The sequence below is a fragment of the Anabas testudineus genome, chromosome 10, assembly GCF_900324465.2.
Source record: "Anabas testudineus chromosome 10, fAnaTes1.2, whole genome shotgun sequence".
Taxonomy (NCBI): domain Eukaryota; kingdom Metazoa; phylum Chordata; class Actinopteri; order Anabantiformes; family Anabantidae; genus Anabas; species Anabas testudineus.
The window spans coordinates 14,012,045-14,035,177 of record NC_046619.1 but is presented as its reverse complement, the minus strand read 5'-3'; the positions used below and the strand labels follow the sequence as shown (position 1 = coordinate 14,035,177).

General features: G+C 41.2%; 1 protein-coding gene across 1 annotated transcript; it reads right to left on the bottom strand.

Annotated features, from left to right (window-relative positions):
- Positions 1–814: 814 nt before the first annotated feature.
- Positions 815–22,578, bottom strand: atg2a (autophagy related 2A). Its single transcript, XM_026357453.1, has 42 exons — positions 22,408–22,578; positions 21,884–22,046; positions 21,531–21,680; positions 21,039–21,141; positions 19,084–19,228; positions 18,771–18,962; positions 18,576–18,675; positions 17,956–18,120; positions 17,516–17,667; positions 17,185–17,263; positions 16,793–17,042; positions 16,346–16,487; positions 15,647–15,745; positions 15,193–15,348; positions 14,280–14,553; positions 14,063–14,135; positions 13,604–13,778; positions 13,365–13,507; positions 12,968–13,089; positions 12,664–12,821; positions 12,324–12,456; positions 12,013–12,197; positions 11,851–11,931; positions 10,802–10,908; positions 10,386–10,478; positions 10,219–10,289; positions 9,582–9,658; positions 8,980–9,150; positions 6,538–6,667; positions 6,234–6,457; positions 5,899–6,128; positions 5,639–5,774; positions 5,135–5,362; positions 4,828–4,929; positions 4,347–4,431; positions 4,018–4,171; positions 3,495–3,564; positions 3,300–3,382; positions 3,047–3,168; positions 2,789–2,943; positions 2,490–2,648; positions 815–2,078 (listed from the first exon to the last, which is right to left on the bottom strand). The coding sequence occupies exons 1-42, from the start codon at positions 22,576–22,578 to the stop codon at positions 1,842–1,844; spliced, it is 6,045 nt and encodes a 2,014-aa protein (XP_026213238.1). The 3' UTR covers positions 815–1,841.
- Between the last annotated feature and the right edge of the window lie 555 nt (positions 22,579–23,133).

Sequence of the window (23,133 nt, the reverse complement as noted above, 5' to 3'; positions counted from 1 at the left end):
TTAAAATAGGGTGACCAAAACATTAGAACATTAGAAAAGGTAGAGAAAACTGAGAACATTAGAAAACTAAGAAACTATAATCTTTTAATTCATAGCAGAGCTGTTTTGTTATTTTATTGCATTACATTGTACAGCTGTAGCAAGTGAGTGTATCTTAAATGTAGAAAAGTAAGATGTAAAAATGTTCTTCTGTAATGTTACGGAGCATATTTTGTAACTAATATAACATGTTAATACAAGTGCCATCACACTATATATAAATAGAGAGTAACGATACTTGATTACATCGCACTATTAGCAAAAACCTGCCATTTGTGGTATCTATTTTGATTAGCAGACAAAATGTGAAGCAATTACAGTGTTCAGTTTTTATACTCAAATTTTTTTTATTTTTTTGTATTAATTTTGTATACTCCTTGTCTTTGTATTATACAGGTCATTCATACAGTTTATGATATAGTAAATAGTTATTACACATTAGGTGTAACAAGCATCAACCTGTCACCCTCACAGACATGCATCACAACACACTCTCATTCACTCACACACAGAGGGACACATATCCCTTACACTTAATAAACAAAAAAGATAAAAATGTAAAACATTTCTTTAAACCACAAAATGATTCATCCTCCATTGTCACCAGATTCACTTCGTCTTAACTCTTACTTTGAAAGCGAGTATGACAATACTTATGTTTCAACAAAATACAAAAACAAATAAAGAGACAGAATAAATGCAGGAAGGCAACTAAAGACAAAGAAATGAGAAACAAATGAGCTGTAATGCAGATAGAAGAGCCAATGACAATCAATTGAAGTCCAACGTGTGAAGCTCTAACAGAATCTAATGTGCTACAGAATTGAGAAGCTTTATGTTATCAGGTGCTTCAATTCATTCATTTATGTATCAGTATGAGCTGCTATGTGCTGTCTCTGTAGTAGGGAGAGTACAGGATCGAGGAAGGCAACACAAACTAGTTAAAAGGTCATTCACTTTATGGCACAAATAACAACAGCACTGAGAAAAGCAGGTGCATAGTAGGGCCAAAGCTGAACCAGTCACACAGAGTAGTATCACTAAGTCAGGATGAAAACCATCTGCCAAAACCTGGAAGGTGTTAGCAAAGGACACTTCATTAAAATATTCTCCCCGTCTCCATAAATGATCACTGGACAACAAGCACAACAAAGCTGGGGTCACCTCACTTGTCAATTCATCACACTGCATACTAACAAGGTGAGCTGATTCTTAGTTTAGCTCCTGGAAACCCTTTCAGGGAATACAGACACAGGGATATGTAGGATAAGTTCACCTACTTCCAAGGTTCATGGAAAAGAGAAATCGTCTTATGAAGGCCAAACACTGAAACACTTTGATCTCATAATAATGTTGTTCTTTTTTCTGCAAGTGCTGATTTGACACTTGAAGACTATTTCCCATCTCTGTGCACCTTGTGAGCAGAAGACAGTGAGAATGATAATCCTACCTGGTCTTTGTTGGACAAAAAATAGGTCAGATGAAAGTGATGGTGATATGTAAAGAGAATCTGCAGACTAGTGTATTACTGATGGGAGGACTATGAGGAGAACTCATGCTGAATGCAGAACAGAATAATTTAATCTGGTACGTCCATGTGTGAGGTGCCACTTAATACTGGCTGTCAGTAACTGCAGTAGTAGTTAGTCACTGCTTTGTTTTTGCATTGAAGCACACACTGACTCTCATTAGTCCATACACACATGCAAATACACATTCATACCTAGATTTGCTCCCTTTCCCGAATCATGATCTCTCTCACACACGTACAGACACAAACACAGACACACTAAAAGCCGTCATCATTCTTGGTTGTCCTCTGTGCGCCACTTAAGGAAATCCTCCTTACGGGCGTCTGGTTTGATCTGGTTCCGCATGCCACCGAGCAGATTGGATGTAGCTTCAGATGCCACTATCAATGGTCGAACAACGGTGGGTGGGATCTGCCGCAGGACGCCGCCCACAGCACCAGGCAGACCCTTCTGTTCATGGCCACGAGATGCTACATCGCACAGAGTCTGAGCTGTATCAATCACTCCCTAGAGAACAGAGAGAGAGTTCAAAGACAGGTAAGTCAGAACACTTGCATGCACAGAAGCAACCAATATACTGACTATAAATCAGATTATAAAACTATGCTATGAAGTATTAGATTAAATGCTGAAGCTGATGGTGTATCGTTTCCAAAGATCAAGATTAGCTAAAATTAGAAAGTTGGTCATGTGACTCTAGTAAAAATTTAGCTGTGAAAATCTGGTTTCTTTAATCCCCAATCTTGATTATGCAGACTGGGTTTCTCATTTAACTAGATCATTTAATAGAGATGACAGAACAGGTACTATTAGAATCTCAGTGAGCTGAAGGATGGGTGCCTGTGGCTGCTTATGTGTGGATTCTCTACTCTTGTGAATGACCACGATCAATGTAGAAGGGTAAGTTTGGGGACGCACCTCTCTGACAGTGTCGTAGGCCTTCGCCACACCTTCTCTCAGGTCTGCAGGCTGGGCAGCTCTGCGGGGCCGGCTGGAGGGGGCCCGGCCTTCTGTGATGGCGTAGCGATTTAGTGGAGGCGTTGGGGAAAGGATGTCATACACCGTCTCTGCTGTAGCCTGTAAATCACACACAGAAACTACTTTAACAAAACAGAAGCTGTATTTGTGCATTTGGGAGAGGGAGAGAGATTTGGGAGGGAACTTTTGCAAAGCCAAATAGCTCCTTGTGCACTGAAAAACATGCACTGATTCTGTACCTGTATGGCCTGCACCAGCCTGTTGCTGAGCTCCAGAGCAGCAGATGCTGTAGAGGTGCCAAAGGAGGCTGCCCCCCTCTGGAGACCTCGAATAATGCGTCCATCTTTCCTGTACTGCTCAATGGGCAACCAGAACAGATCTCTCACTCCATGGACTGAAGGAAAGAGCAGAAAAGGAAATATACCAAGAGATAAAGCAGAATAAAAAAACATGTAAATGTTTAGCTGAAAAAGCAAAAATAAGCTGTGTCAACTCACACAGCTGAACAACTGAATGCATGGGTCCAACACCACCCAAAATGCCCGGAAGTTGATTCTTCCTGATGTCTGTCAGCCACTCTGTGACGGCATACTGGATCACTTTGTCAACACCAAGAAGACTGGGAAGTGTTACAGGAAAAAGACTGAGAAACGTACAACTAAACACACAAGAGGTTTGACTTTCAAAACATTTGTGCCAGTTACAAATAAAAGAAACTCTGTAACATAAATATTTTGAGTGATTTTGTACCCATGTCGGCAGCAGAGCTGCTTCAGCTTCAACTCAGAACAGTTTAACTGAGCCAGACCGATCAGAATCCCTGCAAACGTTCCCTGTGAAATATAGAGCAGGATTACAGGGGTATTTTAGCAATAATGACACAGATGGAACAGATTTCTTTATTATACGCTGCTGGTCCAACACTGTGTTTGAGTGACGTCTCACCTGTTCAATGACAACATGTTTACCATGATAGTCCAGCCAGATAGGCACTTCAGAGGTGAAACGAAACTCCCTGAAAAGCAAGAGGTAACAAACAGATCAGGAAATATAAATCAATATTTTTTAACTTTTATTTATCAAGTTCTTTATTTGTCTTGTTTACACATTAGTCTACAGGGGCTGCATTTTGACATAAATATATCTGTTAAACTGAAGTGTCATCACAGCGCAACCAGGTAGTTAAAGGTCACATTATATTTGTGGTATATGACTATTTTCCTGCTTATATTGAAGCCTGAACAACAGATAAATTCAACAGTGTGTTTTCTGTCACACTGTGATCTCAAGGCAGATCTGATCAGCAGTTACTTTGCTCAAATTTGAATGAATAAAAGCAAATTTAGTAAGTAAGTTTACATTTTACCTAAAGAATTAAATATTTACTGCATCAGATATGTGATCTCACATCCTATATTCAACTGAGTTCAGATATTTTACCATGACAATGATTTTGGTTCCTACATACCGGAAGTAGATAGGCTGGTCGGAGGAGGAAGAGGAGCCAGCGGAGGAGGAGCTCTGCTCGCTGTAAGTGGTTTCCACAGAAGCCGTGAGGTCAGGACCCAGACCAGCAGCTGCCTCCGCCTCCTCAGACCCCTTCTGGGTAGGGTCTGCTTTGACTGCAATATAAAAAAAGTACACAGTTACCAAAGCATGACTTTAAATAAATATAGCATAATTTTCAGCAGGCACAGTGATTAAGCAGCACTTGTATCCAAATAAGAAAGAGCCTGACAAATTATGTTAATTCTTCTTATGTTACTATTCTTAGGTTCACTATTGTGCTCAGCTCACCTTCAGTTGCAGGGTCCACAGGCATGTAAGGGTTTACAGAGGAGGCTAGATTACTGAAAAAGTCCTTGAGGAAGAACAGTGCATCCTGGACAGAAAAAAAGGCTTGTTAGATGTGAGAAGTTAAAGGAGGAGTTCAAACGACTGGTCTGTGTGAGAATTAAGGGCACCAAATAATGAAACTGACACATTTCTGTGATGTGTGCAATGGTTTATTATGTCTGAGTTGGTAGAAAAAAAGAGATAAACCACTAAAACTGTATATTAGGCACAATTTATAGTTATTAGTTATAGGTACTTGTTGTCTCTAATATGACGCTGTCATGAACGGTAATTTATGCCACATTAATTTAAGAGTTTCCCAGGGATTAAGTGTCATTTAGCAGGACACAAAAGGTCACATCAGATCTGCAGACTTCACTCAGACACGTGGTTGTAATATACATATTAACTGCAGGTATTCGATCTTAGGAGCTGGAGGTACCTGGTCGATGTTAAGTCGTAGTGGCAGCAGACTGACTCGAAGACAGCACTCTGGACCACCAAGGCCAGACTCTGGACACACTTGCAGGGCTTTCACAGTCAGCTACAGAAAGAAAAGACAATCAATAGCAGCAAATAATTTTTATCACGTAGCTAAACATTTAATACATGTGATAAGACAGGTGGAGATTTAAAGCAGCAGTTACATTTCACTGAGAGAAAACCCAACTAATGCGTTACTTCAATGATGTATTTATCAAAGACTCCCTCTGTTTATCCGCTCCTCCTCATCCTTCCCCACATCTCACCATGTTGGAGTGGGCTCGCCGCGGCATGCTCTCGCTGGTGTAGAGGTAGAGGAATTTGTTGATTTGTGAGGAGGCCAGTCGGTCTCGAACCTCCAGCTCCTGAACAATGAAAACCTGCCTGGAGATGGGCTGCTCTCCACCAGGAAAAACTCCAACCCCAACTGCCACTGACCCATCCCCATCCTGTCCTGCTACTGCCACCGGGTAGGACTCATGCTGGAAGGACACCTGGGGGACAAAACAGGAGAAATTCCTTGAAAAAGACCACATCTACATGCTGTTTCTCAGCACTGGTAAAGCTGTAGATCTAATTCTGAAGAAGAGTGTCAGTAACATTTTGGAAAATAGTTGAACTGCAGAAATACATAAACATCTGAAGCTGGAAGATTTTGTTAAATGATTTCATTATGCAACAGAAATCGATATAACAACAGACTGATAACCCTTTGTTGTCAGTTTCAGCTCAATTCAGCGTACGCACATACGGGTTATCATGTTACAAACCTTGGTGAGCTGGATCTCCATCAGCAGCGCGTGCTGACGCCCGCTGCCTCCAGCCCAGCGCCAGGAGTTCTGGGGACGAGACGAAGCGACAGAGCGAGATGGCGAGCCACGAACACCAGCAGGGACTGATCGACCTCTGTAGAGAAAAGGAAAGGACAGTGAGAGAAAACCAAACACACTGAATAATTAGCACGACCATTAATGTATACTCGATTTAACAAACTACATTTTTGTACCTGCTTGTGGCCTGTGTGTGTTACCTGTTTGCTTGCTGTGCATGTATGGACATGGGCTTTCCGCCAAAGTCTTTGCCCCCGTAGAGATGCCAGACTACAGAGATCTCCCGCAGCACCACCCTGCTCTGGGGCACCGGGAAGCGGCTGGGGGCTCTGAGCAGGTCTGAGCTGCCACGAGGCCTCGAAAAGTGACTGTCTTTCACCCTGATGGGCCCCGGGGACAGCACTGTCACCACAGGCTCCCCGTCTCTGGGCTGTAACAAATCAAATTGTGTGAATATTAATGTAGTTAGTGAAAAATCTGAACGATAAGAAATAAAAAAGACCAAGCAGGAACATGAAAACCAGGAGAAACTCACAGGAATGCCCATGCCAGGAGCCTCCAGGATGCAGAAGTCGTCATTGTCAGTAGAGCCCTCTGAGCCTTCATCTGACATCATATCTGCCTGTGCCTCTGTTGCTGTGACAACAAGTCCATCAAGCTCAGAGTCCTCGCCCTGCAGCACAGTGAGGCCGGGTTTTGGGGCTTCACCAGGGAACAGGTAGACAGAGACAGGTGATCCTCTCAACATGGAGGGTGAACCTGTATGAACAGAGACCATCAGTCAGTGTAAAGTTTGAACTAACTATATCATGTTGACATATACACATGCTCTGCATTACCTGGATCTAAACTTTCTTCTCTGTGACTGCTCTTCTCTGTGTCAATTAAGGCATCAGCCAGATCGTACTGGTTGATCTCAGCGGTTTCAGCTGGAGGGCAGGGCACCACAGAGGCAGGACTTTCTGACAGCTAACAAGACAAAATATCACACAGACATTAGACAAGACATAGATTATTCAACATGTTCTTAGTTGTTCTTCTTTTCAGCTATTTTGCAGCATTAACAATTTGTATATATTAGTTGCATCTGTAGGAGACTTTAGATTCCTAAGTAAACCCAACCCCTCCTAGCATCCCAGCTGAAAGTGATGCAGATTGTGAGAAGTTCTTAACCTATTTTAATGATAAAATAGAATCAATCAGAGCTTCTGTCATCCCCAACTCCTCACCAGTCATAGTTGCACACCCTTTTAGAGAATGCACTTTAAGCCAGTTTCCTCCCATGTCCGTATTTGAGCTACTACAAACTGTCTCTAAAATGAAACCATCTTCCAGCCCAGTTGATGTCATCCCAACTAAGTTCTTAATCTCGATCATTGATTCGCTTGCTCCCTCTCTCCTGAATATTTTCAATACTTCTCTGTCCACTGGGATTGTGCCAGATTATTTTAAAATTGCATCTGTGCAACCTCTTTTGAAAAAACCTGGTCTAGATCCCTCATCCCCCGAAAACTACAGACCAATCTCCAAACTACCCTTCATATCAAAGATTTTAGAAAAGTACGTGTCTAAACACTTATTTCTAGCCGCAGAAAACTATAACATCTTTGACGAATTGCAATCTGGTTTTCGCAAACACCACAGCACAGAGACCGCCCTACTGAAGGTAACCAATGACATTCTGTTGGCTTCTGATGCTGGTTTGTGCTCTATTCTTGTCCTCCTCGATCTTAGTGCTGCTTTTGATACAGTAGACCACCAAATTTTGTTAGACCGGCTAAAGCACTGGGCTGGAATAGAAGGCACTGCACTGGACTGGTTCTCCTCATACCTGTCCAACAGATCGTTTTGTGTTACAGTTAATAACTACAAGTCATCTTTTTCTCCTGTAAAGTACGGAGTCCCACAAGGTTCAGTGCTGGGGCCAATCTTGTTCTCTTTGTATATGCTCCCTTTGGGACATATTATTCGCAAACATGGTGTTTCTTTTCATTGCTATGCTGATGACACTCAGCTGTACTGTCCCTTTAAGATATCAGACCACGGGGGACTGAGTTCCTTACATGAGTGTATAAATGAGATAAAAAACTGGATGGCTCAAAATTTCCTGCAGCTGAATTCTGACAAAACAGAAATAGTTATTATCAGTCCACAGCGTGTAGCCAGACACATTCTGCCTTGCACAGATTCTCTCTTAGCTAATTCTAAGCCCACTGCAAAAAGTCTTGGTGTTTGGTTTGATAGTAAACTTAACTTCGAGCATCATGTCAAAAAGCTTGTCCAGGCATGTTTTTATCATCTTAGAAATATCTCCAAAATACGTTCAATTCTTTCTTTTCATGACACTGAAGTAATCTTACACGCATTTATTTCCTCACGCCTTGACTATTGCAACAGTCTGTTCACCTGTCTCAGCCAGAAATCTATTAATCGGCTCCAGATTGTTCAGAATTCAGCTGCAAGACTCTTAACTAGAAAAAGAAAATATGATCACATCACTCCTGTATTAGCTTCCTTACACTGGCTGCCAGTATTTTTTAGGATTGATTTTAAGATTTTATTAATAACTTTTAAAGCTCTGCATGGCCTTTCCCCCAGCTATTTATCCCAGCTTTTAAAGCCTTATGAGCCTGCACGTAGCCTGAGATCCTCTGGTAGAAATCTTCTGTATGTCCCCAATGTCAGAATGACTACTAGAGGTGACAGAGCCTTTTCAGTTAGAGCCCCTAAACTCTGGAACAGCTTACCCGAGGATATAAGATCAGCTGACTCAGTAACATCTTTTAAAACTCTCCTTAAAACATACCTCTACCGGCGAGCCTTTTGCGATCTTCTGTAAGCTAAAACAAATCTGTCCTTGGGAAGACTCTCCATTAGATTACAATGTCTTTACGTTGGAACTGGTCTCCCCAAGGACCGATGTGGTAGTTGTTTGTATTATTGTTTTGTTTGTATAACTGTTTTCTGCTCCCCAACCGGTCGAGGCAGATGGCCGTTTAACTTGAGCCTGGTTCTGCTGGAGGTTTCTTCCCCCAGGGGGAGTTTTTCCTCTCCACTGTTTGCCTAGTGCTTGCTCAAGTTGATCTTGTTGGGCTACATGTGTTTCATTAGCTCAAAACACAATTTCAAACAGTATAATTTTCCAAAATGGCTTTATAATCACCTGCCATAATCGTATTGACCATATGCATACGTTTTTACATTCATATGAGTTCATTAAGCAGCATCATGAATCCTTGTTATTCATTATCTTTATTCTTCAGTGAATACACTGGTCTTACTGGTAATTTCTGGCCAGCGATCTCAGTGGGTGAGGTGTGCTTTGGTGGAGGGTGTAGGTCCCCCTGGGAGACAAGGTACTGCAGAAAATTAACCAGGGCAGCACAGGAATCTGCACAGGTGTGAAGGTGGACCACATTGTTGGAGCAACGCAGCTCAAAGAGAGGCTGAGACTGGAGAACAAAGACAAAGAGAAAATCCATTTAAATGAATAACAGGAGAATCAAGAAATGTGAAGTTGATGCAAGAGGAGGAAGGATGGGAAACAGGAAATATGTAAATTTACGTAGGAATATGGGAGAAGAGGGAAAGAAAGTCAGCATGTTTATAGTCGACTTGTTGATGTTTGTTCCATGTCCAACTAAAAAGTGATTCTAATCTTAAACAGCAGGTTTAAAATCTGGAGATATCACAGTGAATCTTTGCTATGGTAAAACAAATATTCACAAACAGGGGCCTTTAGCTTGTTTGCCGTTCTTGAAGGAAACTGAACTAAATTATAATGTTTTGTTTGCATTCACCTCATTTCATTGCTGAGGTTCTTTATGACTGTTGGGTGAAAGTGAACGAAACATAGATATGTACACATTTGAAGAGCACTCACCAGTTTGCCTGTTTCACTGCCTTTCCATGTGGTGATAGCGAGCTCCAGCAGGTCAATGTCCAGGACGCACACATAATCTGCATAAGTCAAAGAATGTTTTACATGTTTTACAGTGATTCTTCTTTATGTTACTCATATTGAAAACTGCCTGAACCTTATATAAGATGTAAAAAACAGTTGATGTTGGAGAAAAGAGATAAAACACTGATTAACGTAGGTCTGAAACTAAATGTTATTTGCATTAATCTATTTTTTGAATGTTTTCATCAATTAAACTTCAGAGAAGAGTGAAGAGCTTCCAACAAACTTCCCAAAGCTCAAGAAGATGTGTTCAAATGGCTAATTTTATTTTACCATTAGTTTAAACCCAAAAGTATTCAGTTTATTGTCATTTACTGCAACAAAAACCAGCTGTCACATTCAGAAGCTGTAATCAGTGAAACATGTTACATAAACAGACTGAAACTCCTTTAACTGACAGACGTAAAGAACATAAGGGCAGCAAACAACCAAATACAAGACTCCTAAATGAAAGCCTCAATGTGGGGCAGGAGCATTGAGAGTCTGTACCAAGAAAAAACTATCTCCATACTGTATTTTGTTCAACTTTTTGACATGTATTTATTACACGCCTTACCTCTCCTCAAGTCCACTGTGTCTGTCTCACATTTGTCAGAGAGGTAGAGAGCAGAGTCATCCAAGATGAATCTGAACACATAACAACACAGTTTACACAAACATCTTACACTGTAAGTCACCAGTTAATACATTTGAACTATACATGATCTTTGTGTTCAACTGTACCTGAGGTGGAAGGTGGCAGTGTCTACAATGATATTACTGGACAAGGAGAAGGACTCTGCTGTGAACAACACTCGCAGTGGGAGATACAGTGGTCTGTGGACAAAACAAGGGGAAAGGTGAAGATATGAATTATGCCTCTCATGTCTTTGTGTCCCTTTTGGAGGTGGTGGAGAGGACTGTTGTGTGGTTCAGGGCTGTTGAATCTGCTACATTGCTTTGCTCTGTACACACAACATCTACGTCCCTTCTGAAAGAAGGATCGCTCCACTTTGCCTGTATGATTCAGTGCAGAGGGGCTTTACAGACTCTCTGAGGCATATTTGTGTTACTAGGTTATATAAATAAAACTCACTTGACATGATACAAAAAAAAAGAGACAAGTATAATAAGTTTTCACCATGATCTTAGGTGTATACCTGTAGTCGACAGCACAGGTAGCGAGGTGCGTGTGGAGAACAGTGATGACGGCAGGTGCTGTGTAACCCAGAATGGGATCATCGATGACATCTAGGAAGTCAACCAGCTGTAACAAACAAACATTCACATAATTGATTTCATCATTTAGTGTGATCTTTCTGCACAATCCAATCAATAACTTTGTTGTCCCCAGGGTGCAATTAGTTTTTGTAGCAGCACAGTAGCGCATGACACAAACACGTAAAATAGAAAAAAAGTCCCCCTACAACCGGTATTAAGTAATTGTAAACTAAGATGCTAAGATACACACATTTTAACAACATTTAACAGCATATTTAACAGTTTGAAAATAAGAGACAAAGGAGCACTACTTTTCTGCTACAGGTTGCAGCATGCTCATGCACCCTCTCCAAACCTTAATGATGGTACAGATGTAGGTCTATATGGTTATGCAATTTGTCTTAAACATACTTTACTAACTGCAATGCATTCATTACTTCTGGGAGAATGAAAGGGAAGAAAGTTATATTTAACAGGGTTGTTGATTTAGTACTGGTAGGCCGTGTGAGGCAAAGCAAACTAATAATAGCTACCAGCACAAATAGTGCTGGTCAAGTCATCTGCACCCTAGATTTCTGGGGTTTTCTTGTTTGCATCTGTTCTGTTTAATCAGTGTGTGATAAACAATTCTATTCAATTATTTTCTCATCAACAGCAATTTACAAATTCTGTAGTTCCTGTTTTCTGAAAACCCGCCATGTCTATGTAAGTCATTTCCATCATGATTTCCTAAATTACAATTAGATCATAAAAGTAACTGCCTGGATGGTGCAGCTGCAGTTAATACATATGATACAGTTAAATATAATTGGAAATAAAAATTGTTCTCTGTTGATTTTCCCCTTTATATTTTTTTTTAGCAGGCATGTACCATGAGAAATAACAACAACTTGAAATGCCTAGAAAAGAAAAATTACAAACGTTAGGAAATGCCCTGACTATTATCTGTAAAATCACTTGTGTCTTAAAAATATGTTTCTATTCTCACCTGCTCATGCCAGCTCTTATTGGCCTGGGTCATGTAATGTCTCATGGTGGCACCCTGAAGTCGAAGGGCTACTAGAAACTCCTAAGAGGAGACACAGCAAACAAACAGTTTTTACTTCAAACTTGCACCTGCTGCAAAATCAGATGTAAGACCGGAACTTACTTTGACATTCCTTTGGAGGTCCAGTGTTATTTTGATGGCTGTGGACAACATCTGTGGCTCTGCCTCCCTGCCACTTACACTACTCACACCCACTTCGGTTGGGTAGATGGTAGGGTCCAAGTGCTTTGGAGGAGTGAAGCTGGGCATCTCCAACCGCAGTGGAATGGGGGTGTCTTTCACCACCGCTGTATTAGTTTAGGAGGAAAAACTTAATAACCTGAACAGGGCATTAAATCTACTTCAACCCCATTTCATGGAGAAAGAAGTGATTTATATTGTCATAAATATATAGACAATGTGACAATGTGCACCTTGATGGTAGAGCTCCACTCGTCTGCTCTCCACACACAGGAAATTGAGATTGGGGTCATTCTGGTGCTGTGCCACACTGAATATCTTTCCTCCTTCTAGGTCTAGCACAATTTCCCCATGACTCTGATCCTCCTGAATACATTAAAATCATTTAAACAGTTTAATTTGTGTTTTTTAATTACTTGATTAATGTGGGTACAGATCCAGAAATGTTACATTCTGAATAGATCAAATTTACAAAGCACATAGGGACATGTAGTTTACTCATCAGTACAACAGAATACCTCTCATTAAAATAAGCTTCTTCCTAATACTATGGCTGGAAGCCACCTAGCTCACCTTCCTGTCTGTTCTGGCTTGCAGGCGTCCTTTCCCAATAATCACAGTGAGGGAGAGAAGGCTGAGGTTGTGGTTGGAGCTGGGAGCAGACTGTTGTGTCCGTCCTGATGATTCACTGGCCAAGTAGAAGCGAGGCTCGTCATCTTCTGAATCTGAGTCTACGACAGAGAGAAAGAGAAGAAAGAGGAAAATCAGTGGCAGAACAAACTTGATCCAAACAGAAAACAAACACTGTGTGATTAATGGAAGATGTTTGTTGAGGTTAGTTGATATTACTTCTAAAAGATGTACATGTCAGTCTCACCCAGTCTAAAAGCAGACTTGCACAGCTGGAAGTCATCGCGGTGATGCCGGCTGTGGTCAGGGCTGTGGGCTGAGGGGGGAGGAGGTGGTGGTGGCTCCCACATCAACAGATCATTATTTATTCTTTTAGGTGAAGAAAAATGAAATGAATACAATATAATTTATGATCCATATAAAAACAAAAAAAAAAAGAACAAAGCTGGAAGAGGAAGCTATTGTAGTACATAACAGTGGCTACATTTAGAATCTAAAGAAAAAGGACACCAGCAATATAAAAGAAGATCTATAATGTATTAAGGCAGATAAGGCATCTTGTAACATTAGCAGAACTATAAATCTTTTAAGACAAACTTGACCTTCATTCTTTCTTGATCATGTTTTTGCTACTCTTGAAGTACCTGTTGTAGATGCTCTGGAAGGCCTGTTTACTTGGCAGGAGGATGTAAGCCAGGGGCAGAGTGATGTCCACAGCACACTGACACTGAGCAACGCACTGTTCCTGAAACTGATGCATCTCCTCTGGGTCAGCTGGAATCACCATCTAAAGGAAGGAGCAGAGGTGAAGTGGAATAAGTTAGGTCTGAAAACTTGAGATGATGGCTGATAAGAGAGTGATTTGTTCTGTGTAGCAGCACACCTCCTCTGTCTCAAACATGGTGCGGTTGGAGGAGAAAGGAGAGCTGGTTTTGTCGTTGAATTCACAGTGGCTTTCATAAAAGGCAGATCCCAGGTCCCTGATGAGGCCCATATTCATCCCACTCAGACCTGCTGCTGGGCCCTGAGCCTCAGTTCCACGGACAAGCACTGATATCCTGTTCACAGGAACATGAAGAAAGACAGATTATGTTAAGTAATTCTGGCACATGGAACAAAACACAATCAAATACATTTTATATACATTAAATTATTATACATTATTTTAATTATTAAATTATATAAATTATCAATTATATTATATTTTTGGCTGATTAGATGAGCAATAACAACTTGCAGCAGAGGCTTCAACTTCATGGATAGCTTCAGTACAACTATAGCAAGGAGTTCCACACCTAAATGCTCCTGTGAAGTAGTTATTCTCATGATCACCACTACTAACCTGGGCAGAGAGTCACGGTTCCTCTTTACTCTGATACAGGGGAAAGAGCCGTCCTCCCAGCCGTCATATGACCCTGGTGAGACACAACACATCAGTTTTACGTCCCTACTTCATATTGTAACGATCAGCCTCAGTCAAAATATTTATCAGAAAAATGTATAACTGTTTATTAACGTGATTTATATAGGTTTTAATAATATAAGGAGTATGTTCTCACCGTGCAGGTCAGTGAAGGAGGCCTCCAACAGCTGGGTGAGGCAGGGTGCTCCTGGCTGCCCTGCGGTGGTCTGGTCGACCTGGAGGTCTGGGGCCTCCTGGTGCTTCAGCTCCAGCTCTGTCAACTCCAGGACTAAGGTCTCCTGCCGCACCGCCCTCTGTGTAGGAGGTCGTCGCTTAGGGAGGGGGCGCAAGTCAGGAATAGGGAATCGAAGCCTGAGGACGGCGTGAGGTGAGAGGAGGGTGAAGGAGGAGTAGAGCTCAGTGCTCTGGGTCTGAGAAGAAAGGAAGTAAAAAAACATTTTAGTACTTATCCATAAAAATCTATTTACCTATGGTAGAGTGATAGTCCAGGGTGAACACCAGCTTTTGCCTAATGACACCTGGGAATATTCCAGCAGGTTTAAATAGTGAATGGATGGATGAACGTGGATTTTGGGAAGTGATTCAAACAGTTAAACCTGTAGTTAGTTGACCACAGAGAAGCTTTAACAGCTGCTGGAGGAGAAGAACTGCTTATTTATTCTTATGCCTGTCACTTTAGTTTGTGTTAGTGTTAAAACAAATGTTGCAGGTCAGACATTACATATTTGAAACTGTTTAGGTTTTGGTCAAAATTTGCAGACAAACTGTGAACTAACCTTAATCAGGAGGATACATGCTGTATAAATAATCATACTGTCAAAACAGGTATAATAACCTGTACTATTTGCAACTAGGTAACAGTTTGCTATTACTGTTGCTGTTACTACTAGTAAGTGTAACTATTTCCTTTAGGTGATAACAGTCTGTGGATTTTTTCCTATTTCCTTGCATGTGTTTTAGATGGGCTACTGACATAAGGTGAATATGATCTGTTTTCTATTTGTGAAATTTGTTTCTTTTTAAGGATTAAAATGTTTGTGGGATTCCACCTGTGCAAATCCGGGTCCAGCTGTATGTGTGGGACAGTGGCTGAAAGCTTTGCTCAGGCTCCCCAGTCGACTCAGGATGTCCAGATCCAGCTCAGCCGTTAACTCTGCAAGTTCCACCCGCACCACACTGTCCCGCCGCACAACCCGCTGTTTACCCTGTCAATAAACAGACACACACATGGACATAATTACTATACGCTTAATTTTTAAAAATATATATTTTGACTGTTCTGTTGTATATATGTTGTTCTGTTCAGTGACTGCTGTCTATCAGTTTTTGTGAGGCCCTGGTGTTAACATTTCACCACTAAGCTACTTTACTACGGCACAAACAGACATTGCTTATACAGGCATAAATAATGTATCTTGAAAATAAAGCATAAAGCACTTTACACAAGGTTTTGTACTTCAGCAGGTACATATGAAGTCACAGTGTATGTGTGTTAATACACACCTTACGCATGTTTTTTTCACTGAGGCTGTAGTGTACTTGGGCACAAGGTCTGGCTGCAGTTCCAACTGCGAACAGACCGGCTTTCTGGAACTGCAGCAACTGTAATGAAACACAGAGATAACCAAAGAACTAACATAAGCAATTTTCCAGAGTTTAGAGTTTAGACAATCTCATCTGACATCTTGACCAAGATTATGAAAACATGTGTCACTGATTTTAAATCAATAGTGACACTGGTTCCTGACTGTGTTTTGCTTTTTTGGTGTTTATGAGAAAGTCTGAATATAAAGAAATGTCAGGTGGAAAGCACATTATTTAGACTCACACTCACACTTACAGCGTAACCTGGGCTAGTTTGAGTTTTAAACTTAAAAAAAGCTTGTGTAATAATGTCCTCTATCTTCTGTCAAATTTGTTGGAGCATGTAGCCTCTGTCTTGGACATTCACTCTTGTAAAATGCCAATTAGAAAGCTAGTTAGGTGTGTACATGGCAGAGGAACTGGCTTTCTCCAGGAGAAATTAGGTTTTTCCTAATACTATCCCATTACAGAAATGAGGTTTCCCATTTACATGACATACTTATGTCTTACAACCTTATGTGATCATTTGCTGTGTTTACAAAGCAATCATTAGTGGCTGCCAGGAAAGTATAAGGACCTAATATTGAATAGCTTGAAAAAGCTGAGATAAACAGACACCTCGCTGTACTCCGGCTTTCCATTGTCCCAAAGGCACTCCAACAGCTCCAGTCTGCTGAAGGAAAGATCAGAGGTCACGGCTCGACACTGGCGTCTCCCGCTGCGCATCTCACAAGCAACCTGCACTGCTGCTCCGGTCAGTCTAGACGAGAGAACACAGAAGAAATGAAAAAGAATCGGGCAGTTACTCTCTGCTAGAAGCAGGACCTCAACGACAGGTGATGGCAGTAAGAGTATGACATAATGGCCAGAAGGGATGAGAAGCTAACATGATAAAAACTACAAAAAAAGAACAATGCATCTGGAACATAGTTTGCTGCAAACATTAGAATTAATAATTAATAATGCTTCCTACAAATAATGACTGAAGTTTTAAGTTTTTAAGAATTAGATGTGTCCTCATTAACTTTAACTCATCAAAGAATATATGTATCTGCGTTTCTCTACCTGAGATGTGAATGTGGGCAGGCCTTGGTGAAGCCACTTCTTAGATGGTTGAAGTCTCTTTCGCTGAACATACTGTCTTTGAAGAAGGCCAGCTCCCGGAAGAATACCTGAGACACCTGAGCTAATGACGAGGCTCCGTCAGGCTTAGAAGGTGGATCCTCCTGCAGCAGGGTTAGGGTGATCCCACCAAGCGTCAGACGCAGCAAAGCATCGGGCTTTAGCTGTTCTGCCTGACCGCTATGTGAACGTCCTGCAAGTAAAAAGATGAGTTCAGATTTTTTTCATAACACTAGGATGCAGGCATCTTAATATTAGAGAACAGTTCAATTTAGTATTTTTGAATGGCACAGTGCTGATATAAGCCTAGTACTCAGCCCTGCAGCTGATTTTACCTCTGGTTCGACTGCTGGGGTGCGGCAGACTTGACAGGCAGCCCGCTACAGGATATCTCCTGGAACAGTTCACCATACCCTGGCAGGAAAAATTTAAGTGCAATTCAAATTGCTTACAATTTGACAACTATATTTAAAAGATCTAGTGTGTTTGTTAAGCACACATAACTCCATATCTCCATAACTCCAACATATCTTGTCCCCAAACCATCATGCATTCGGTATACAGGAAAAGGACAAAATAACATTCAGGTAACATTGAAAACACCAATACTATTATTAATAAGTGCGAAATCCTTAGACTAAACATAATAAATTCAAATACACTCACAGGCTGTATTTGTGCAGACAGTGCTGCAGGCTGTGTGAAGCTGGCAAGACTGTGTGTAGAAGACTCCATATCACTGTCTGACAGCTCGCTGCCAGAGCGCACAGACGTCACACTACTGCTCATCCCAGCGGGACCCATGGAATAAAACATTTCTGCAGAAACACACACACAAACACACACGGTATAGCAACTTAGTTTGTTTGCAGTACTAACATACTACAACATAAATGTATACAGAACATGCTTTGAAGCTGCAGGAAGGAATAATCTATTTTTCAGTCCTTCTGCTATTTTTTAGCATTGAAATGCCTTTTTGATGTGGTAAAGCCAATACATCTCTTTGCAGGGAACCACTACATATAAACAAAAAAGTTGTTTAGGCCTGTGAGGTTATGGTGTTACTCAAACACACAGATTATTAGGTGAGCTTCTCTGACTACCTCCATTCTCCATACTGGTAATGTAGGGCTCCAGGTCGGGGTCTTCATCCCACTCCCGGTCTCTGGGACTGGAACCCAGCTGCTTACTGAGGTCATCCTCAATCATACGCAGGTCATCTGAGTCTAACGGGCGGCTGTGTGCTCCACCACATTTAGTCTCTGGCTCTGCGAGAGAGAGGACAGAGAAATGGGTTAATGATGATATACAAGTGTGTGGCCAAGAGTGACCTCACATTTAAGTGACATTTACAGATTTCCGTCCTCACTGTAAACCTCTGGGCTTCTAGTTTTGTGACAAACAGGAAGAGGAATGAATGCTTGATGTAAATTACTGGTGTGACATTATGAAGGAAGCTACTGGGAAACAAATAGCTGCTATTTTATCTGTGAACCAAAAAATAGTTTGTTAGAATCATTGTGAGAAATGAATTAAAGAATCTAACAATTAAAAATTAAGATGACAGATTCAGATATAAGTTTCAGATTAATCTGTCAACTATGATCAAATTGTGGAAGAATCTGAAGAATTTAATTGTAAACTTAAACTGATAAAAGCAGGGAAACCATGGCTTTGCATCGAATTATGTAAATTGTATCACAGCGACTGTGTTGTACTGTACCAGTGTCTATGCAGAGGGCCTCTAGCAGGTCTGTCAGATGGGTTATTTGATCTGGAGACAGCAGCATGTGAACACAGCCCACCTTCCCATCCAACTCCAACTGATAATCATATAGAAAAGACAGAACTTCTTTTATAAGTCTTTATAAGTCATTTTTTATCTACTGTATACAGAACATGAGAGATCTACACACACCTTTGGTCCAGGTAGCATGTCATTCTGTTTGATCTTTACAGTGGTCTCAATAAAACCAGAGCAGCTTCCTATGAGCAGTGGCTGAGATGGAGGAATGGGAGGGGCTACTTGTGGCTTTGCTCCTTCCACTTCCTCATCCTCCTCTCCTTCACTAGCTATGACTGAATCTGGGCATTGCTCCTCAAGATGATCCTGAAAATAAAAACAAATCTTCAGCATCTCTGGTTATGCTGCATACACATAAATGACCAAAAAGGGTAATCACTGGGGTTGCAGTTGGGAGATATCAAGGCACATTAATGGTGTCCATCACCTGTACTATGCCAGTGCTGTCATAAAACAGCTGAACAGCACTCAGCTGGAGGATCTTGTGCAGGAAGGCGGGTGGCTGGTGGATGTCGACAGGCACGGCAGTCTGACTGGCTGGATCTCGCACTGCCTCGTCAAAGTATTCCAACCTGGAGTAACATCGACAAAACCCAACACACAAAAAGCGTAAACAACAGACAAGATGCATGCTTGCAATGAAGCGAGAGCACATTGACAGTTCTGCAGCACACACTGCACGCTAAAAGCTCCAAAACAGCAGCTTAAGTCTATCTTGCAGAAGTGGGCCCCTGCCTCGTTGTATGTATTTTAAGTTTATAAGGACATCTTGTGCAGTCGAGCAAACCTCCCTGCAGTTTGAGTACAATTGCTAAAACTTATAAACTTACACTACACAGCAAAATGACAAATATGATGACATATCAGTGAGATTTTAAGAACTGACATTGAAAAGAAGTAGTTCCAGGGTTGTCAATAAACATGAAAACAAAAATGGTTTAACAGCATCACAGTAAAGTGCAGAGTCATGTGACATATCCCATGACTCTGCAAGGGATGTGTGTCAAGGGTATACGTTTGGTTTGAAAAACAGAACGGGCACATATTAAAACAAACACATGACAATTTCCTTTCTAGATGACTAATTACCTTCTGATGGATAATGTATTATGTAAATATAAGAAAAAATTGCACCAGTGGCTGGAAATGATTTGAGCTCAGTTACTTTCACTGTGTAAATGTAGTATTAGTAATATGGTCACAACTGGTACATTTAATTTGGTTATTAATGACCACTTCTAATATTTCAACACTGCATTAAATGTGTTCTGTAAGATCAGTAATCACTTCAATAAATCATAACTGTGCAAATCATAATCATTATTTTATGTATAGTCATCACCTTCTATTTAGCTGGCCACAGCAGAGGCTGTAGCATTATCAAACCTATCCCTCAGTGACTGTACCCAGTGATAAAACCTTGTTCCGGTTAATGACCTTGTCAATACTGACTCTGTTTAAGCTTCATGCAGAGCCTGTCTGACAACATAAGGCCAAAAAGAGCAAGTTCATAACTGAGCAGGGGCCTCTTCTCCTTATCTGCTGATGAACAGAGAGAAAATGAAATCTAATTCTTGGCTTCCATTTGGCTTTCCCTCTCCCCTGACAGTAATATACAGCTGATGTGAGAGAGCCACAGTAGCACTGATCACAGAGAAAGATCGCCTTTAACACCTGTACTGGTGTGAGTGCTAAACATCAGCTGTTTCTTTTGTTTTGTGTTGACAAATGCAAAAAGGTTGGTTTAGAAAAAACAACAACTTTAAGGTAATGCATATGCCTAAAAAATCATATAATATCTGATATGAATAAAGATAGTCGTGGAGTCTGAAACAGACCAGAAATTAAAATGATAGGTGCATTTTTGTTTCATGTATGCCTGAATTGCATTTTCTATTTATTTCTATTTCAGTTCTATTAGTAATTATTTGTTAGATTATTATTATTATTATTATAATTATTGTTATTAAATAATAATAATAATCACAAGCTTTGTGTTCACTATGATTTATGCAGAATAAATCAAGTGAGTCTTTACTGCTGATGCCCTTTTACATTTCTAGGGCAGTGTTGTTTATTAAAAGGCAACTCAGGTAGGATTTTCCATAAATATGTTTTTGCCAAATGAACTATAAAAATGACCTTTGAAGCATTTCACAATTTTCATAGCTGCTTTCTTTTACAGCGTTTCAGCAACATAAAGAATTTATGAATTGATTTGTTTTAGGGGATTTTTTAAAATTAGTACATGGTATGAAAATCAACTAACTACAGTATGTATTAACCTTTGACTTGCAAAGAACACACTGAATTTTAAACAACTTTGTGCTTAATTTTCTTTAAGTGAATTTGTATCACTGTAGAAATGTATCTCCAACCTACCGTTTGATGTGCACTTCTAAGGCAACGCCTGTCTCCAGGTCCAGGGGCTGGTGTTCGATGCGGACGATAGTGTCTATGAAGGTGACTTTAATACGACGAAGGACTGTACAAATAGAGGGGATTAGAAACATACATATGTATATTAGCACCTATGTTTCACATTTCTTCTTCTTAGCTACGTTCAGCTTGACTTTTCACTGGAGAAAGATCTCCACTGATATTTTCAAAGTGTGCACTACCTCTGTGAGAAATATGACATACTTTATTGATCTCCTAGGGGAAATCGTTGCTGGACAACTACCAGACAGTACATGTCAACACTACTACAGGGTTTTGGTGTTTTGTCCTGGACACCTCCACATGTTGCCAGGAGGAACCTCTCTTAGTCTGTGGTTCGACTGCTCCCACAACTGAGCTACTGCCAACAAATGTTGATGTCTACATGTAGAAAATTACCACTTCATTACAAAGTGCCATGCCCCTTTGACTTACCTGTCTCAATAGTTTGTGCAAACATTTCAAGCCCCTCCAGCGGGGCAGGTGGCTCCTCGGAAGCCTCTGGCGGGTCCTTTAGACACTCCTGAGCCAGTTGCATGCTGGAGGTCATACTTGATGACCAGCCTTGGGAGTCCCAGCCCCCACCTGAGTCCAAACAAAGCCACACGATTCAGTCATTTTCATACTTCAGAGCTGCTAGAAAGATAATGTATAACTCCTGTTGTTTATGTTGTGAACATAGCTGGGACAGTGTCCTTCTCTACCAATCACATCTGGACCATCACTCTTTGCATTACATGGACACACAACCCCCCCTGACTGAAGAGGTTGTTTTTAAGTTAACTTACTGGTCCTGTATTTGGGTCGACATGTTATTTGAAGACCGGAAACTTTTAAGGTGCAGTGATCGGTCAGAAGAGCCTGCCAAGGAATGGTCACCTCTATACTGCTCACAAAGCCATCCACTATCTCCAGAGGAGCCCCCAGAGACTCCAAAAGCTCATTGACCGCCTGGAATAAAAGGGAAACAGTCATAAAGGAATAGTTAAGAAATAAAAAGTGAAAGAAATGAGAAATTTGGTTTCATTTTTGTGTCACTCTAAGTGTAGACTGGTAAAGCACAGGAAGTGCACGGTTATCATATCAAGTGTAGTATATCTATTCATAGTGGGTTTGAAGTGTGTTCGCATAAGTACAGTTCCTCGAAGAAATGCGAGCTAGACCAAAAGCATGACGTTGGAGATTGTTGTTGAACTCCAGAGCAGTTGCGAAACACTCAAGGGTACACGAGTCCCGACAAAAACACCCGATGGCTACTGCTGCAGTGGCTGAAAGTCAACAACCACCATCTCATATCTTTGTCCATACTCACCCAGACATCGAGGTTGATTTCCTTGATGACACCGCTGCCGTTGTACAGGTCCAAGCCCAGCTGGTCCAGGCTCAGTCGTTCCTGCAAAAAGTGACCGAGGTAGTGCTGTAAGAGGTACCGACAGGCCCGCTTCTTGATTGAGCCCGACCAGGGGAAAAGCCAGCGAGACATAGGGCCAGAGACAGTGGGGAGAGGGAGCGAAGAGGTGGCGGAGGAGAACGAGTGCGATAACAGTCCTCTGGCAACTGCATAACAGACCAAGCTAACACAAAGTGTTCAAAACAAGGAGGGAGCCACAGTTAGCTACAGGGCGCTAAGGAAGGGGCAAACCGTAACTACTTCTATAGGATTGACACAAAAACTACTAAATCCTTTGTGTCAGGACCGACGAGCCTCCCCCGGTACTCGACGAAACGTTACTCCAACCGACAGTGGACGTTTCGGTTCATATTTTCGGTACGTTTGTGTCGAATTGAGGCGACAAGTCCAGTTGGTGCGGACCTCTCGGTTCAGGGTTGTTTATTGTTATCGTACGCCAACTGATGGTATGGTGGCGACGTCCGTGCGTCATGCGTCACTGTGACGAAATCCGGAAAACAGACATGGCGCTACCGAGGCGCCATCTTTGTAAGGTGCCTCACTAACTGCATGTGTTTTTGTTTTGCCCCCAATTCTTAAGACATGCTGGGAGAAAATAATTAGAAAAACATTTAAAAAAATCTTTAT